This window comes from Chionomys nivalis, chromosome 5 (genome assembly GCF_950005125.1).
Source record: "Chionomys nivalis chromosome 5, mChiNiv1.1, whole genome shotgun sequence".
Lineage (NCBI taxonomy): Eukaryota > Metazoa > Chordata > Mammalia > Rodentia > Cricetidae > Chionomys > Chionomys nivalis.
The window spans coordinates 87709681-87729954 of NC_080090.1; the positions used below are offsets into that span (position 1 = coordinate 87709681).

General features: G+C 40.8%; 1 protein-coding gene across 5 annotated transcripts in view; it reads left to right on the forward strand.

Annotated features, from left to right (window-relative positions):
* Srgap2 (SLIT-ROBO Rho GTPase activating protein 2) overlaps positions 1 to 20274 on the forward strand; it is a 219951-nt gene that overhangs the window by 157440 nt on the left and 42237 nt on the right. For 4 of the 5 annotated variants that reach the window (XM_057769170.1, XM_057769174.1, XM_057769173.1 and 1 more), the window contains exons 8-11: positions 7605 to 7829; positions 10889 to 10990; positions 12378 to 12575; positions 18828 to 18912. In XM_057769170.1, the coding sequence (XP_057625153.1) occupies positions 7605 to 7829; positions 10889 to 10990; positions 12378 to 12575; positions 18828 to 18912 (610 nt within the window). The remainder of the gene's footprint in view (positions 1 to 7604; positions 7830 to 10888; positions 10991 to 12377; positions 12576 to 18827; positions 18913 to 20274) is intronic. The other variant, XM_057769172.1, reaches the window with a different exon arrangement.

Consider the following 20274-nt stretch of genomic DNA (forward strand, 5'->3'; position numbering starts at 1 on the left):
TTTGTCTCCAGAGGATATGTGTACCAGTTTCAATAAATTGCTTACTTCAGGAGAATAGAGGCTTTTGCTGTATGAATTACAACCTTTGCAACAAGTAGGCACTTCATCAGGCATGGACAGATGTCTTAAAAACATAAGAAGCAAACTGTTCTGTACTTTTTTTCCCTCAAAATAAATAAGTAGCCCGCTGAGAGCCCAACTTTGATAGGTTGTGATTTGAAGAGCATTGGAAAAGAAGACAGCCTTTGTAGTGTTTATTTGACAGGCATGGGTGTAGGGGTGGTGAACAAGTCCAGGGTGGCAGCATTCCAGGCCGTGAGCAAATTTGTTCTTGTTTGGGTTGTATTTTGACTATATCTTATTTTATTTTTTGTTTGGTATTTTATTTTTGTAGAATGAAGGTTACTATTTTTGTTCTTTGGGGTTTTTTGTTTTTGTTTTGTGTTATAGAGACAGGGTTTCTCTGTGTAGCATTGACTGTCCTGGAACTTGCTTTGTAGACCAGGCTGGCCTTCAACTCACAGAGATCCACCTGTCTCTGTCTCCCAAAAAACTGATGCCACTACTATTCTCCATAATCACTTAGTTCATTTATGGGCAACATTATAAATAGAATGTAACTGTTTTCACCTAAGACATAGTCACACACTCTAGTTTTCTCAAACCATGATCCTTTAAGGGAACAATAAAATCATTTTTGGCCGGGCGGTGGTGGCGCACGCCTTTAATCCCAGCACTCGGGAGGCAGAGGCAGGCAGATCTCTGTAAGTTCGAGGCCAGCCTGGTCTACAAAGGGAGTTCCAGGACAGGCTCCAAAGCTACAGAGAAACCCTGTCTCGAAAAACCAAAAAAAAAAAAAAAAAAAAAAAAATCATTTTTGTACATTTAACTTATTTTAAATGATTAAACTAGACTATAGTAGAAAATACCAGATCATATCACAATATTATATGTCTTAAGATCTTTTGAAATTTTTATGTTAGGTGTGTGTGTGTGCTTATGCATGCATGTGTGTATGTGTGTGATGCATTTCTTACTGTGACTGTGAGGTTAAGGTTAAAATGATGGCCACTGTATGTCTCTTTTAAGATCGAAAAGGACAGGAACCAAGACTTACTTTACCTTAAGTAGTAATATGTAGCTAAGCACATAGTTCATTAAAGTGGGAAAAATGATCTCCTAAGTTAAGATTTGCTTTTTAATTTTATCTTTTTAATGTTATTTACATGTGTAATTTGCATTTAATGATGAACTAAGTTGATTGTTTGGTTTGATTGTTAAAGTTTGAAGAGTTTTTGACAAATGTACATATTCTTGTAACCTGTATTTTTTATCAAGAATAAACCACCCATGGCAGTACACACCTGGAATCTCAGCACTTGGGTGGTGGAAGCATTAAGGTCATTAAGGGCAGCCTAGGCTCTTAGACTATTTCACAGCAAGGAGACAGACAATATGAAAGACACATTCTCATTACTTCAAAAGTTCTTCTTTCTTAACTTCAAGGCAACCACTGTTCCAATTCTTTCATCCCTAAGTTAATGTTAACTGTTGGAGAATGACATAAAGCTAGGATTATACAGAATATAATATATATAATATATATTATTTTATTTGCTTACTATTTGAGTGTGAAGATGTACATACCACAGTGTATGTGTGGAGGCCAAGGAGACAATTTTGTGGATTCATTTTTCTCTTTCCACTTCCACTTTTATGTGGTGTTTTTCATTTCTGTTGCTTTGATAAAATACCTTAACAAAAAGCAACTTCAGAAAGAAAACATTTATTTAGTTACAGTCCCAAGTTATAGTTCATCATTTTGGGGAAGTCAAGGCAGGGACTCAAATAGCTAGTCATATAACATCCTTAGTCAAGATAATAAATGTTCTTGTATGCACCTGCCTGCCACCTGCCTGCTGTTTGCTTACTTGCTTGCTTTCAGTTAGTTTTCTTCTCTCGTTTACAGTTTGGAGCTCTATAGAGGGAATTGGTGCTGCCTGCCATAGGCTGGGTCTTTTTCCATAAATTAACACTCAAAGCAGCCCTCCACAGACATCTCCGTAGACCAAGTTGATCTAGATAATTTCCTGTTAAGACTCTTCCCAGATGACTTAGGTTACATCAGGTAGACAATTAAAACAAACCAGGACACATGGGCTCTAGGGATTGATCTCAAGTCATCAGGCTTGTATAGCAAGTGTCTCTACCCTCTGAGCCATCTTGCTGGCTCCAGAATGTAGCTTTTTTTCACCCAGGATTTTTTTTTAGCACCATCCACATTGTTTGCATCTATCAATAGTTTCTCCCCTTTTCATGCTATTCTATGCAATTAAAAGTGCCCAAACTGTTCTGTAGCAAAGAAACCAAGAGTGCGTAGGGAACCTGGGTGTGTTGGCATCATGATCTCAGTGGTATCCAGAAGTTGCTTCAAGACATGGGATTTGTGTCATTCCAGTCCATTGCTGCATGTGTCATATGCCACCATTCTACCTTTTTTCTACAAGTTTAACTCAACCTGTACTTAAGGCACTGAGCATAAATAAAAAGTTATTTTTAATTAATGTCACTAAATTGACATAAGGACTAGCCTTCAATTTCTTTGTATAGCATAACAAAAGATTTAATGTAAACTCAGACTGTAAGAATTCATATGATACATCATACACATACTAAAAAAACTTGACTCTAAGCATAAAACATCTTTTAATCTCAGTTGGTAATTTCTAAGAACTGGGGGCTCCTTGCTGTGTAATTTCCCTGCCTGTATACCTATCTCTTTGCCTAATATCAGATAAGTAAATGAAGTACACAGCTTTGTCATCGTGGGTAGCTGAATGTTGTGAGGGCCAGGTACCTGGATAGAAAGTCTGTGATGCCATCCATATACACCCATATTGGACATGAAAGAACTTGGTTTTCCCACTATGATGTTTTATTGAAGGCGATTGTTTTTCTCTTCCATATGAACTTGAAGGGGGATACAGAACCCTCATTTGTCTTTTCTAGGTCTTCTCTAGATTCTCTGAGGGAGAATAGCAGCTGATGAAGCGATAATGAACTGTGGACTAAAGTTCACAGATTGGGACGGTCTGTTACTCAATTTTATAAAAAAATTTATTTCTCCTGAGAATTGTTATAGCACTTGTGTAATGCAGAAAGGCTAAGGGAACCTAGCATGGCCATGGGACTCATCAAAATCAAAATGGAAAGCATGCTCTGTTTCCAGTATAAACAAAATTGTGTGTTCCCTCTACTCATTGGGATTATCCTGGGAAATATTTATATCTCATTTACTTAACCTTGTCAGATATGGCTTCTTTGCCGAGGGCTTAGTTTTACCCCTATAAATATGTAGATGGTCAGCGTTCTGTCCACACTTCCTAGGCTAACTGAGGGCATGACAGAACCAGAGGGCACATTCTAAGTTTGACCCTGACTAACTGGCACAGAAAAGCAAAAGCTATAGGATGGTCATCCGGAGGCAGAGCTCCAGCATAGGAAAACTCCCTGAAAGTCTTAGATTATAGACAGCAAAACATGTGGGTCAGTACTCAGCCCATCTAGATGATTTCTTGAGAGGCTAGAGTCTTTGCCTGTGCTGTCTGTCAGTCAACTTTATTGAATGTCTTTTGTGAATAAGACTTTATAGGAAAAATTGAAAACAAGAGAAAGATACTGGAAAAACCTGCATTCTGATTGGGGAAATATGAAATGACTGGCCTCAGAATGTGTACTAGGGTCATATGAGGATGAATGCATTTGGGTGTTAGTGGGACCAGGAATGCAGGGCTGACTGGCTAGCTTCCCAGGGGCCAAATTTAATTTGGATCTTAAAGATTGAGTCTGTTTCCAGAAGGCGAAAGTAAAGGGTAACGTTTCAGGTAAAGAACTGCTAGGAACTGAAGTCCATAGATTGGGGAATGCTGGTGATTGGTGTTAGTTTTAAGTTCACACAGTACCAACATATGTGTGAAATGTATTATCCGTTTGCCGCACAACCATCAACAAAGCAGGTATTGCCCCCGTTTTCGGCCAAGAGGGATAAACTAGCTTTCTAGGCTAGAGGCCCATGTTTTTTTAACACTCTGTCCTATGCAGGGGGTTTGTCACTGGAATTTGGCAGAAGAGGCTGAGGTGGGCATAAAGAGAGGTGACATTGAGTACATAGACTACACACACTGTAGTTTTGTGACGTGGGATTCCCCTCTGTATGCTATGGTTATGTTTTATTACCATTGGTTAATAAAGAAACCGCTTAGTTTTTGTTGCTAATGCTGAGTCAGGAAGCTTGCTCTTAAAGGAACTGTGCCTCTGCTCGCTGCCAGCAAACAGAGCCCATTCGAGAAAATGCTACTATTAAGAAGTCGGGCTTAAATGTGTTCTTTCGTGTCTAGACTTCCTTCCCAAGTTCTCTGAGTTTTTGTGTGGATATAGTTGCCCCACACTGGCACCATTTTGTAAGTGGAGACTATGCTTGCTTTTCCGACTGCCCAGACCCAAATAATCACACAAAAACTATATTACAAAACTGTTTGGCCAATTGCTTAGGCGTCTTTCTAGCTAGCTCTTACATCTTAAATTAACTCATTTCTATTAATCTATATATTACCACTACGCTGTGGCTTACCAGTACTGGCATGTTACTCATTTGGCAGCTACATGGCATCTACTTGACTCTTTCATATCTCTGTTCGGATTTCCCACCTGGCTTTATTCTGCCCTGCCATATGCCAGATAGCTTTTTTATTAAGCAATGGTAATAAAACATACTCATTACAGAGGGGAATGCCACATCAGTTTTGATTTTTTGTTTGTTTGTTTTTTGTTTTTTTACCATTTTAATTTGGGTCAAGTTATATTGCTTCACTGAGTTTTCATCTTCCCTTGTATGGAAAGCTAAGATAATACAGACTTCAGTGGGAGTAGTTATGAAGATTAAGATGAAGACTGTATAAAACACTTAGTTGACTGTCTGAGACTTGAACATCTTTAGTGGACAGAAGCATTCTTTACATGTACAAACTGAAGGTGAATTTACCTTAGGCAGGGATAAGTGTTTGAAGTTCTTCAATGGGGGCATGATAAAGTCACATTTTATGACACTGAGCAAACAATACTGTTATAAAATAAGGTGTGGATTAGGATACAGATAGTAAAAATGGAGAAAGTGAAGTTTCCAGAAATATCCCTACCTCCTCCTAATTTTCCCTTAGTCCCCCATCACACACTGTTGGCAGTGTTACACCAGTAAGTATAGAGTTCATCCTAGGGACTACAGAGAGCTAGGCAAGAGGATTTATAGGTTCAAAGGCCTGATTTAGTTCAACAGCATCTCCTAGAGGAGGAAGGGACCCTGCACGTGCAGTCTCCCAATCAGCCGCCTTTGTCTAGATTCCTTTTGCTCTTCCTCCAACTGAATTTAATGTTTTCCCATCCTCTGGCTATAGTTATGCTGTCGCTGCTGTTACTCTGCTGAAGCCAAGCACCTGCCAGAGTCTGTTGGCACTGCACCAGAGCTCAGCTCGATGTGTGCTCCATTGCTGATATTCTTGTCAGATGCCTGGAAGGAGGCGGTCTGTCACATGGTTTTTCTTCCCCAATAGTGGCTGTTCCTGAAGTGATCATGATGAGAAGGAAATGCTAGGGAAATTAATTTGATGCTTATTGATGCAGTGAAATTACAATCAAGCAGATGGTCTTACCCTATCTAGTGATTTTTCTCTGACATTTCCTCTCAGGATCTGGACATCAAAGCTGTGTAAATAATAGAGGTGATAATTGATGGCCAAGGAATTTAGATCTCTGGGTCTGAAGGGGTAGGGAATGTTGTCATAGTGTTACAGAATGCCATTGAAAAGAGCCTTGATGATTATGTTTAATCCAACAATTTTTCAGGTTTTTTTTCTTAAGAACTTATTCTTCAAACCAGACCACACATAGAATCCCAGTTTATTGAAAAGTGATCAGAGCTGTCTCAGTTGAAATAAAGATAAAAAGGCCTCCAGGCCAACTAAGTAGCCCTCCTCTCCCCTTCTCAAGGGTAACCTGAGTGCTGACCCTAAACTTCAGAGCTGTGATGTATAGCTCGAAAACCACTGACTGTGAAGGAAACAGGTCTAGGGGTAGGAGTAGCTTTTCCAAGGTTGTTTGATTCTTCCTCTACTATTTTGGTTTTTCCCTTTGTATGTATGTATGCTAACATATGTAAGGGTTCATACACATATGTGAGGGGCCAGAGGATAACATCAAGTATTATTCCTTCTCAACACAGTGTACCATGTTCTGGTTTTGATTTTTTTGTTGTTGTTGTTGGTGGTGGTGGTGGTGGTGGTGGTGTGTGTGTGTGTGTAATGAATATGTGTACATGAGTAAAGGTACCTATGTGAGTTCAAAAGAGGGTGCTAGATCTCCTGAATCTGGAGTTAAAAGCAGTTATGAGCCAAACTCAGGTCTTTTATAAGAGAAGTAAGCACTCTTAGCTACACAACCATCTCTCAAGCCCTGACCTTGTTTTTTGAGACAAATTCTCAAAGGTTCATTAGCCAGCTAACCATCAAGCTGCTTTCTTCAGCTAGCTCTTCAGTGCTAAGATTACAGATACCTCTTCAGCTCTTTCAGGTAGGTTTGTGATCAAACATAAATCCTCTTATTTGTACCACAAGGACTTTAGTAATTGAGCTATCCCTCTAGCTCTGGTTTTTGTTGTTTGTTTAAAGACAGAAACTAGCTTTGAGTTGACTGTGTAACTGAAAATTTAGGATGACCTTGGACTTCTGTTCCATCGCTGCCGCTTTCCCCTCCTGAATGTTTGAGGTTACAGGCCTACACCGCCACTCTCAGTTTATGCGGTGCTGGGGATCAAACCTAAGTTTTCATGCATGCTAGACAAAGCATTTTCCAGTTGACTACATTCCCCAACCCCTGCAGTTGCCTCTTTCATAGCATTTTCTTCTTTTCATTTTTGTTGTTGAAAATCAGAGACATCATTAGAATTTCCCCAGTAAGACTTACTTTAGAACTTTTTAGTGTAGCTTTCTTCAGCTCAGTCCTGTCCCAGAGCACTGAAAGTTGACGTCATGACTGCATCAACCTTCCATTCCCTCCTTCCCACGCCTACCTAGAGTTGAGTGTATATGAATTTGCTACTAAGGCAGCACTCTAAACTTTTGACTTGTTAATGCTGCATTGGCCTGTCAAGCTTGTTGTGTAGTGGCTTCTAACCATAACAGCCCTCAAGGAGCCATGGCAGGCTGCATTACTATTGTTGAAATTTGTCATCATGACATCCCCAGAAAAAACAGAAAATAGAACAGAATTCTTTAACTCTTGGCAATTCTTATGTTTATGCATTAGCATTTGTCCTTGGGTTCTTACAGATCTTCTTTCTAACCACCTCAGTGCCCTGCATGGTATGCCTAACCTCTGACCTAAAAGGCCAAAACTAAGAAATATTACTCAGGTCTTGGAAGTCATGTCAGTTTCCTTCCTATTGCAGCCAGTCAGTCACTTTGATATGGTTAAATCTGCCCCAAAGACTTCTTCCCTCTCTGTCAGGCCATGGAATAGCTGAGGTGTACTTATTTGCCTTCTCCTTCCCACAGCAGTGTTGTGACCTAGGCTACCATGCTAGCCTGAACCGGGCCCTGCGCACTTTCTTGTCTGCTGAATTAAATCTGGAACAATCAAAACACGAGGGTCTGGATGCTATCGAAAATGCAGTAGAAAACCTAGATGCCACCAGTGACAAACAGCGACTCATGGAGATGTACAACAATGTTTTCTGTCCCCCTATGAAATTTGAATTCCAGCCCCACATGGGAGATATGGTAAGACCTTTCCCTGTCCTGCACCTTTCCCCAACGGGACTTGAATGTACTAGATGTATGTATAGTTTTTGTTACATATAGACCACATCCAAAGGAGAGGGGCTTCCTGTCAGGTAAGTTGCACTCTATTCTTTCAGACCCTGCAGTATATCCTTTTGATCTTAACTGATGTGCTTATCCCTGAGCCTAGGCTTATGTTCCATCTAAGTGAACTGGCCGAAGCTGTATAGTGGATAGTCTCCCAGAGGGTAGTCCACAGTCCCAAGTAACTGTGTGCCAGAAACCTGACGGGGAATGCCCAGGGAATGAAGAAAAGCACAGATACATGGTCTGAAAAGCAGGAGTCACATAAGTTGTGATAACTCTGATGGAGGATACCAACTATAAAATAAACCAGGACCTCAGCATGTTTATTATATAGAGCACAAGGAGAGGAGTTAGCTGATATTGGTAGGTATCTATAGGCTAACAATCTCAGGCTGTGACCATCCTAGATATGGAAGCTTCAGTTGTTAGCTTTTGCACACACTGATCAGTTGATCATTGGTCATAAACACTTTTTCTTGCACACACTGTCAACATTCACACTCAGACCAGAGGAAGGCTTTGCTAGTTCAAAGTCTAGCCAGCATGGGGGAAGACTTTGCTGTCCCACAGGTCTGTGGCATTGATCCATGACATGGCTATGCCCATGCCAACAATACACATTCATTCAGGACTTCATCCACTTTTTACACATTCACTCAAAGCTTCCTCAGTTCCCCATAGTAGTGAGACCTAGAGGACTAGATAAGAAGAGGCCACTCAAATCAGCAATGTGCTCTTGCCATGCGCAGTGCTTCCCTTGGGATTAGCAGCTAGACTCTTTAGGAAACCCTGCTCTAGCCTGACAGCAATAGTGATATATATATATACATACACACACACACACACACACACACACACACACACACACACATATATAATCTCCAGACGATTAACTGTCATAGACAAGCCATGATGAAGTGACATCTCTGTCTTAGATACAAAATGTGAGGTAGTTTCTCTCCTTTTCTTCTTGGGGAAAACCAAGCTCCTTACAGTTTGTTTTGCATTGCTGTGGCTGAGGAGATGTCAACATCTAAAGAGATGGGGGAGGTATATTGCCAACCTCCAGGAAGTTCTATTTTTCACCTGCCTTGACTTCTGTTCAAACTTGTCTTCTTTAGCTGCCATTGAGATTCCTTCCCAAAATGAGTGGAACCTAGGACTAACTGAACGGACTGGTGTATTTTCTGGTGTTGTCTGAGTTCTTTTCTGAGCCAAACAGCTTGTCTCCATAAAGGGAAATCCAGATGATGGGTACTCAGGCCCCCTCCTTCCCCTGTCAGAACCACATTTCCATACTCTAAAGCACAGCTGGAATGCATTACCTTGCATCCTGGCTGAAGATCACTGGCAAAGCATGCATCAGCAACTTTGCTGCTCTTCAGCAAAATAGGCTTGGAGATGATTTTTTTTTTCTCTTAATTCTCCCATGGTAGGCCTGGGTGACTTTAAAAATTGATAATTAATTCTTTTGCCCTGTATATTGTACAACTGATCAGTGGCTTGACCAGAAAAAGGGCTAGAACTTCCCAAGATTTCACATTTTGGCTTAGAAATGAAAAGTCATCCTTGGGCCCCACTGCCAGTCTTTCTGAATTATTGTGGGTTGTATGGGGCAGAAGGAAGGAGCTGCCTGGAAGTCCTTAAAATAGGGCCAAAGTTCAGGTGGCATTTTAACTGGAAGCTCTGAAATTGGCAATGTCAGTGTTCTTGGGCTGTGGCACATGAGCTGGTGTCAGCTGCTCTCAGATACACTAGGAGTTGGTGCACCCAGAGGTCTGAGGGGCACTGGATGCCTGACTGGTGACATCAGACAGTCAGAGACAGAAATTTCATTCTTGGCATTAACCCATCTGGCCACCGAGCTTTTCTCCATTATGTCTACTTATCCAAAAGCTGTAGTGAAATCAGCTCTAAATTTTGGGCCAGCCTCTCAGCTGAAGAAGAGGTCAAATCAGTTGGAATCTTAAATGCCAGTGAAGAAAAAGGCCAATTTCTAGTCCCCTACATTTGAAGAGAAGTTTTATTTTTTGAGTAAGAGAATGGTTTACAAGTATATGAATATACTCACTCTTTGCTGAGGGTGAAGGAGCCCAATTCTATTCAGATGTTTCTCTTCTCATAAAAGCTAAAGGACACTGCCTCTACATGGCGTTGTACCCTCCATCTCCCAGCCTTCTGCCTTTCATCACTCATCCAGGGGATTAGATTACACATGCCATAGCCTTACCTTTATCAAGGGTCAACTGTTCCTTCACAGAAGATAAAGTTGGTTGGTAATTCACTGGGGATTGGAGTGCAGGGGATCCCATACCTAGTAGGATACAATGATAGCTATTTAGAGGACATCAAGCTTCATCTGATCTCATGCCCTCTGGAACCCTCTAGCATAGCCCATGAACGTGTTCCCATATTCACATGAACTCTTTCCCATTGAGTCAAAGCTCTTGTGCATGGCTCAGATTTATAAACATACTGACTGCCAACAGCAGCAAGTTAACTTCCTGGCCCACTTCTCTCCTGCTTTTTAACTCTAGTGTGTGAAGTGGGAGGAGGGAAGCACCAGAGAGGTGACTACTTGGATCTTTGGCCAAGAACTCTTCATTATGCCAAAGCATTGGGTTTCTGGACCAGAGGTTGCCTGCAGCACTCTTTCTCTAGCCACCTCAGAATTCCATAGAGCTGGAGACCCTGCTTGACTGTAGATCCCTGACTACCACTTGCCTGCCTATCGATTCCAAAGAGAGAAATGGCGTCTTTCCAAACAGATCTCCCTCCTTGTTCCTTTCTGTATTGTTTGCTCTAGAAGTTCACACACATTGTCTTTGGATTGTGTTTGTATGTAGAAGCTGCAAGTTGTCTAGTAGTTGGGATACAAAACAGTGTGAATCTTTTCATGAGCAGTAGTGAGAACTCTGGATTCCTCAAAAAACCTATGTCCTCTTTCTGACCTGTGTTGCTTTTTCTGACAGGCCTCTCAGCTCTGTGCCCAGCAGCCTGTCCAGAGTGAGCTGGTGCAGAGATGCCAGCAACTGCAGTCTCGCTTATCCACTTTGAAGATTGAGAACGAAGAGGTGTGTTTCCTTCCTAGCAGCTCAGAGCCACTGTTTGCTTGTTGAACTACTTGTGGCTGTCCGTCAGGGGCAGGTGGAGGGAGCATGCAGAGAATGTCCAGGCTATTGCAAAGATTTCCTGGCCACATGGAAGGTTGGGCTTTCCCCGCTGCTGCATCCTGCCCTTGAAATCCAGGAAGTTGTTCGTACATTGCCAAAGGTTGTGCTCTATTTTGAGCTTTTACAAAATGCCGCTCTCCATTACACATTTAATCAGAGTAGCACTTGGCCACTGTACGAACAAAATCAAATTTCTTAAATAACCCCCCTCATGACTGGCTTTCCCCAGCATTTCAAAAAGAAACCATTGACTTTGACACTTCAGACATCTCTAATATCTTAAAAGAGGGTGACTTTTTTCTTTCTAAATACAGCATATTTTCTTTTAATAAGTAGTTTAAGGCAATTTGATCAGTAATCTAGCTTTTTTTTTTTTTTTTTTTTTTTTTTTTTTTTTTTTTGGTTTTTCGAGACAGGGTTTCTCTGTAGCTTTGGAGCCTATCCTGGAAATCCCTCTGTAGACCAGGCTGGCCTCGAACTCCCTGCCTCTGCCTCCCAAATGCTGGGATTAAAGGCATGCGTCACCACCGCCCGGTCAGTAATCTAGCTTTTTGTTGAGCTCAGATGGCTTCTTACTTTGTATCAGTAAGTCTTAATTTTACTAGGAAGGAATAGTTTTTGGATCAGTTAGTTTGCCAATAGGGAAACAAATTCATTGATTGGTTGAAGGACTCTAAGAACACTGAAGGACTAGACTTATCGCATATTTTAGCTAGTTCTGGTATGATGGCAATATTGGTTTGTAATTATTTTGGGTTTTTTTTTTCTTTGTATCTCTATTATAATAAAATAGTATTAAATCTTAAAAGTGAACTTTGGGGTTGGAGAGATGGTTGAGTGGTTAAAAGCACTGGATGTTTTTGCAGAGGACCCAGGCTTGGCTTCTAGGCACCTGCAAAGTGGGTCATAACCATCCATAACTTCAATTCCTGGAGCTCCAACATCCTCTTCTGGCCTCCACAGGCACCAAGCCGCAAGGCATATACACACATACTGGCAAAACATCCTTACACTTACAATATGTCTTTTTGATAAAAGTAAACATTATATAAAAAGAACTGAGTTAGGTACAGAGGAAAGGAGTAGGGTGTTCAGGTGTTTGCCGGAGAGAGCAGCATGCTGGAGCAGAATTCCGTGGTGTTCATCACTCAGCACTGTCAAGTGAGAAGTGGAACTGTCCTCTACCCATCTTGAGACGCATACTTCCTCTCAAGCCTTTCCTAGTTGTTGCATCACCTGCTATTTAATAGACTGTCTCTCATGATATTTTTGGTGATTATGATTATAGGTGAAAAAAACAATGGAGGCTACCCTCCAGACCATTCAAGACATCGTGACTGTTGAGGATTTTGATGTGTCTGACTGCTTCCAGTACAGCAATTCTATGGAGTCTGTCAAATCAACGGTCTCAGAAACTTTCATGAGCAAGCCCAGCATTGCTAAGAGGAGAGCTAACCAGCAAGAGACGGAGCAGTTTTATTTCACGGTAAGGGTACTCATTCACTTTAAAGGGGCGTGAGTAGAGACTGTGACACCTAAGGGAGCTTTGGAAATCAAGAGTTTTGTCAACTCTCTGAAAAGCAAACTTTGAATCCACCAGATTTAAATCTTGCTCACCATCTCTACACTTAAAGCAAATGCATTTACAAGTTGTATATATCTACCAGGGACCTCAAAGAAAGGGGTGCTCCTAAATTAACTAAGAAAAAGAAAGTCAACTTTAACCAGATAGTAGGCTTTTATTTGAAAGTAGTCCTCGCAGTCACAGAAGAGCATAACAAGGGGCTTAGTTTCTTGGTTTTTGAGAACTATATTTAAATATCTTTGCCAATATGTATCTTAATTTAAAAGTCATATAACTTTCATTATTAGGACTTTTTTTTGTAATATTGGCAATTATCAAGAATTCTAAAGCAGTATATTTTACCCATTATTCTCAAGTCTCCTTTTAGATAGGGGTGTGTGTGTGTTAATAGTTCTTTGAAAGGTTGCTAGCTGGTCTTCTATGCTGCTTCTTGATAATTAAGTTATCTTGAACTTGCCAAGTAGGACCTATTGCTTGCACTAAAATTTATTTCCTTATCTTTTGAAGTCCAAGAAAGTAAAAAATGACTTTGCAGTTGTAAGATGAAGCATGGCCAAATGAGAGGGCCTCACTTGTCTTCCGTCGTGAAGCACACTCGGCATGGAGCAAATTAGGTTTTTCTTACAGCTAGGACAATTTGCTTAATTTTTCTTTGAACATTGTCCTTTTTTCTTTAAGAACACTAATATGATTGATTGGTGTTTTTGTAAGTCTGGTTCAGTTAGTTAAGCAGCAAATCTTTGGTGGTTTTGTTGTTTTAAATCCCAGTGAAGACTTTCGAAAGAGTATTATTTAAAAGTATTGTTCTAAAACAACTGAATTTTTTTGTTACATAAAAAGTTTAAGTGATTTTATTTTTAAAACTGAAAACATATAACACATTTTACTACAAAAAACATTTTAAAACATGGTCATTATATAAAACTTAAATACAGTGGGGTCCTGTAGCCCATTTCCTGACTTTGGTGACCATGGTACTCCTTGTCAAATTATTGTGCAAATTGCTTTGACTATTAGAAATTAGTTTTGGTTTATCTAGTAACAAATTTGAATGAATTCATTATTTTCTTGACCAGATCTGAAATATGTCAGGTAATTTATCTTCTGATAGCAGCATTTTTGGTGGTGGCTGTGAAGTAGATAAACTGAGGGGCTGTCTATGCTTGTCAGGCCATGAAAGAAACCAGAGCGGCACTTTTGGAAGTTCCCTGCTTTTGGAAAGTCGTAAAGAGATCCCTCATTACAGCTTGACTCCTAGGTAGTGTTTTTAGGGACCATGTAGGCTTTTGAGATAGTTTTCTGACTGCTTGTAACTGTCATCAGATTAATTTGCCCATGTGATATCAATTAGAAAATTGAAGTATGCCTTACAAAGGTCAATTGCTAGCAAAGTCTGTGGAAAACTAAAATTTTAAACTTGAAGCAGTTTTTAAATATTATCTAACCCCAATCTTATCATTTGAAAGCTTTGAAAAAAAATGGACAAACAAATGCTGGGGGATGGGTAGCTTAAACGAAGCCTTCATCAGTGGCCGAACCCAGAACTCAGGTCAGCTGCTCGTCACAGGCTTTCCTTGTGTGCCCGGCTCCCTTATTATAAGAAGGGAAGTCTTTTCTGACCTCCTGTCTTTGTGTTTGTTACTCATCTTCTGTAGTACATCATCCCTCAGCGTCGTCTTCTTTTTCTTGTTGCATTATAAAAAGACTCAGCTATTTCAAAGGAAACTAAGGAGAAAGTAGAGCCTTACCTTACCCCAATGCACACTTTTCCTCCCGTCTGCCATGGAGTGAAACTAGATTATTTTGTCCTTTTGGAGATTTTGTGTGCATAGGCAACGGATGATGTATCAGTAAGTGCCCCTTAACACAATAAATGACACTGGAAATTGTAATAAATGGGGACTTAGTAGTTAAGAGTGCCTGCCTAGCATGTATGACACTGAATTCCATCTTCAGCTCTGCAAGAGAGATGTTATGAAGTAAATGTAACGAACAGAAGGGTACCACTTTCACTGTCTTCCACTTTACTTTGATAACATTTCGAACATTACTCATGATAGTCTAAAAAGATTTGTCCCACATCTCACACAAATCCCTTTCCAATAGCTCTACAAAACTTCATTTTATAGTTACATCATCTTTATTTTACCAGTTCTCTGCTCTGAGCAGGAGTCTATTCTGGTTGACCAAGCGTCATCAAAGCCTTAGAAAGCTAGAGTTTCTCCTAAATATTTATTTTTATGGAAAATTGGAGTATGGAATTCTTTTTATATAATAATTTTTCATTATATATATATGTATATATGTGTGTGTGTGTGTGTATATATATATATATATGAGTTTTTGCCTTCATGAAGTGCCTTCAAAAGGCCAGAGGGCATTGGAACCCTGGAACTGTACATAACTAGTTGCGAGCCACCTTGTAGATGCTAGAAACTGAACCCAGGCCTTCTGTAAGTACAGTAAGTGCTCTTAACTGCACTCTCCATCACCAAGTATGGCATTTTCAAATGGGAGGTGAAATGAAGAAGGATTGAAAACTTGGCTGATAAAATGCAAAACCAAACTATCTGAACTCTTAAGGGTAGATTTGGGTAAGACAATAGGAGAGAAGGCAGTCCTTTGTCCATTAGGCAAGCCAGTGGACTTAGAGCTGTGATCTGGTATATTATAGAGAGCAAGTGAGTGTGTATGTGTGAGCATGTGTGTGCGTGTGTGGTCTGATTATTATAATCTTGATATTCTGCCCAAGTACCAAAAAGCCACTTAGTCCTCCCTTGGCTTTAGCTGCCTCAGTTCTGTTTGTTCAGCATCAACTGAGTCCTTCTACCTCACCTCCACTGTTAAAGGCAGGATTATTTATCCCCAGCCCGTCTGTCCTGATTTCTAGGTGAAATAAGGAAGTGATAGATAGCACGTCTCCAGACTCTGGGATTCCTTTCGTTTCCCACCTAGATGCAAAACCCACCTTGTTTTTGGTATGTAGAGTATATCTTGATACAGTTTGATCCTTTAGTATTTAATGAAACCTGAAAAGGTAACATCATACGTCTTTATCAGATTGTTATTTGTTTTAATGGTTCACCAAGTGACAGCTGAAGTTACCTAGTGAGTTGTAAACATGAACTTGGGGTGGGGGAGGGTTGGGAATTGAGAATAGAAACATGAGTGAGATAAAGGAATTTTTATTCATTCCCTTTCAGAATGTTGGCTGTATTGTGAACATTTTGGTCTTGTGTTGGAGGTTATAGCTTCTTGAATTCTCTTCATTAAGAAACCTTTGAGACTCCTGGGATAACTTTCCAAAGATAGGCCCTTCCGGATTGTACTATTAGCAGTGGATATTTCCTAGAGGCTTTTGCACTCTGGGTCCTAAGTATGATTCCAAACCCACAATTAGGCATTGGATTGGGGATTAGGGTATCATCCGTGGAATACTGACAGTAAGTGAGCTGACAGCTGGAACAGATGGGAAGAGGAGGGTGACAAGAGAGCCTATTTTCATGCAGATGTTCTCATGGAAAGGCATAAAGGATCAGAGAACGGGCCTTCAATAAGACAGCAGAAATGATTTAGCAGAGGATTTGTCTGGTTTGTTTCATTTAGTGTAGGGATACCCTTCGGGACTGGTTTTGTAATTGCAAGGAACAGTTTATTCAGAGGAGAATGAGATTGCTCACTTATTTATTCATTCTTCATATTTATTAAGTTCCTGCTGTTTTCTAGGAGTGGCACTAAGCATCATGGATGGTCAGTATAATCAATGACAGGGTCTCTGGATAGAAAGACACCAGAGTAAACCTTCTGTGATAGGGCTGTATGAGAATGGTGCCCTGGGGATTTACAGGTTATCCATAGGGCCATGTCGGCGAGCACAGAGGCTCAGGGACCATCTCCCAGAAAAGCAGTTTTTCCTACTTTTTAAATGGAAATGAGAGAGCAAACTCTTAGTTAAAAGTTCATACTATATAGAAAAATATAAAGTAAGAATAACTCAGAACTTTTCATTTTTCTTTATCATTTATGAACTAGAAATGGTTATAAAAGTCAAAGGCTTGAAATACAATTCTTTTTAATTAGTGCGCAGTAAAAGACAGAACTATTATTATTATTAAAACATTTCTTCGGTGGCATAGACCCAAGTCTTTCTAGTAACACGTGGATCATACTCTGGGAGACCATTTGCTCCAGAGTTAAACACCATCATATGAGCCAGTGCAGCAGAAATGGCCAAGGCAGACTCAGGGTCTCGAGAATGGTTGTAGAGGAGAGTGGAAAAATGCTCTCACCTAGCATTACCATTTACTAGCTTGCAGTTATACCCTCCCTCTCCTAGAATTGTCTTCTCATCTCTAATAAAGAACTACTAATATCTTCCTCGTATATGTATAGGATTATTGTAAGGGAGAGACAGACTATGTGCTAATGTAGTTAGTCTAATGTCTCCTGGGTTGCTACTAATGTAAAAATAATGACTACTATAAAATTTTGTTCTGATTCTCTTTGTCTCTGTAATGTAGTAGGTGTGACTTTTTTTTTTTTTTTTTTTTTTTGGTTTTTTCGAGACAGGGTTTCTCTGTGGCTTTGGAGCCTGTCCTGGAACTAGCTCTGTAGACCAGGCTGGTCTCGAACTCACAGAGATCCGCCTGCCTCTGCCTCCCGAGTGCTGGGATTAAAGGCGTGCGCCACCACCGCCCGGCCTAGGTGTGACATTTTATGATAATGCTTCAGAGCACATACCATTCTGTCAGACTTCGTTTATGGATACTATTGTGTGATTTAAAAAAACCTTTCCTAGGAAGACACAACACACACTGCTACTCACCCCAGATAGAGAGCCCATGACAGACCATAATACAGACACCATCAAAGTCTAGTGAGTTTTATTGAAATTACCTGTAGGAGTATGGGTGCAGTGTTATTTACAGGAGCAGAAATGACTTAAAGACATCTTCATCACCAAGGCTCTCAAGAGCTGGGCACCTGGGGCACACTACATAGCCTGTATAGGCAGCTCAACAGGTTGAAGAGTGGCCTTTCTAGGTGGCTTAGTTAGTCTGAGCCTCTTCCAGGCTGCATGGCTGGCCTCTGCTTCTTTTCAGGCTGCCCAACTGTCTTTTTCTTCTTTCAAGCAGCTGAACTTGTTTTGAGAGTTTTCTTTGCCCCTCGGCTTGTCTGAGAGTGACTTAGTAATCTGTATTATTTATACTTGGGAGAGAGGGGCCTAGTAAAAAAAAATTCAGTCTCAGGAACTTCTTGGGACTATTTTGTGTTGTTTGCTTCCTCTCTTAAGGAGCTTCCCTGGGAAATGGAATGTTTCAATGGGGATGGGGGGACCTGCTGCACAACAGAGAGTGAGTGACTCCATCACTTTTTTGATCGTGAGCAATTTCATTAATCTCTTCAAATCTGCTACCTTCTTCCCATTACTCAAGTAGAGTAGGAAGAATGATAATAGATTTTGTGAATTATCCAGTCAAGCATCGTCTCTCACAAACCAGACAAGAGCTGATGACATGTCAAAACTGCAACTGCAACATAGCAATCGTACTTCGCCTACTAGTGCAGGTGTGATGGCACAGCTCATCTTGTGCTTGGAATTTGTATATGCATTTAGTAGGTGGCAGCCACTCCAGCTGAGCACGCCGAAACTCCCAACTTTGAGTAGATGAGACTTGTTAGGGTCTGACTTAGACAAGGGCGCTCTGTGGCTGAGGTTTACCATTGGCACTGCTGCTAGGGTGATGAAATGTCCCCTGGAGGAGCAGGCTATCAGCCTAAGGGGCAGAGAGCAAATGCATGTCTTCACACCAGTGAAGCGGAGGCTCAGGAAGGTTGTCCACTCTCCCTGCCATTCTCTTTCTTTACTGGGACTAAAGGAAACAGGTGAAGGACTTTACTTAGAAAACAGTTTTCTTATACTGGCTAACATGAAATTCATGGGAAAATACTGTGTAGGTTTGTACCCACCATGAAAATCAGCAAAGAGAGAAAGACTTTTTTTTTTTTTTAAAGAATTTAAATGGACTTGCTAGAAAGTGAGTCAGAGAGTCAGGAATCAAATGCCTTCTCAAAGGCAAATTGTCCAGTTGACATTTGTGTCTTGTGTTTCTTCAGGAATCTAAGTTCTCTGTTTCTCCTCTTCCCTTACAGAAAATGAAGGAGTACTTGGAGGGTAGGAACCTGATCACCAAGTTACAAGCCAAGCATGACCTCCTGCAGAAAACCCTGGGAGAAAGTGAGTGTGAGCATGCTCTGCTGAAGCTTGGTAGAGCAGAGAGGCCCAGCAGTACTCTGAATCTGAGCACATGCCTCCATTCCTCAGCCAGCTAGACCCCCACTGGCTATATGACTGTTCCTTCCCTAGCCTGTTCTTTGTGAAAATATTCCTCTAGATGGCTGCTTGAGTGATGGGGAAAGGGCAGTGTGTAACGGATGCTAACATTCATCAGCTGTTTCTTTGATGGAGTGTGCCTGCTTCCCACTCAAAGCTGTGGTAAAGGGGCCTCAGGGTATCTTCTCTCTAGACACTTGTTAGAACTCGCCAGACCTGGAAAAAGAAGGTCCTCAGATGGAGGGAGTAGGGCAGACTTGCTGCTTCTTCAGCTTCTAGGGTGAACATTCATTTCCCTTCACTTAAATAGCAACCATCTCTCTCGTGTGGCTGCATTAAGACCAAAGTGCTGAACGGGCTGTATTTTTCTCTGGCAGTAATCTTAACCAGACACTGGAAAGTATTGAGGCAGAGAACTGGACAGACATTCTGGACTTTCTCTCCCCAGTCAGCCGTCAAACAGAAGGCCAAGGTTGAAGAAGAAGCTTTCCCCGAGGTTGTTTGGCACCTTGCCCAGGTCTCCTGCCTAGCTTTCAGCATCGTATGATTAATGGGATTCCCAGGTTGGGGATGCCCTGAATGTTCTACCCTCCTCCCTACCCCACTAATCTCTTTCTTAAAGATGAGGCTGCAGGGAGCATCTGGTCTCATTGGTGACAGATGTGCCTGCACTCAGACACAAGTCTAACATTTTAAAATAAATTCTTGAGCACTCATCAGACAAACTGTGAAGTATAGCAAATTTTATTAGACTGGCTTTTTAGCTGAGAAATCAGAATCCCACTTTTCAGACCAGACTCATCTACCCACTGTTGTTGCCTTGTCCTTGACCTACCTTGGACGATTCCCCCGAATTTTTTTTCTCCAGTACATTTGATCTTGTTTTTTTTTGTTTTGTTTTGTTTTTACATGTTTGCTTTAATGTGAAAAGAGTCCTTTAGTACCTTCCGATCTTTCCCACCCAAACAGTTCAAATCTAGGCATGAGGGCCAAATATGCTTACAGAAAGTCTTTACTTTTGGTTTACCAGATTGCTGTGTGGTGAGTTAAAGGGAATGCAGCCTAAAGAACCATTTGAAGAAACTTATACCTATGATTTCTTTTTCTGAAGACAGTCTCAACATAGCCTGGAAGATAGGGAAAAGGGCTTTGGAGCCATGTATGTGTGCGTGTTTATACACATGTATGCATCAAATTATGCTACTCTAGAGGGATGGAGGTTGACCATTGGGGCTGCAAATTACCATAATTTAAAGATGACAAGTT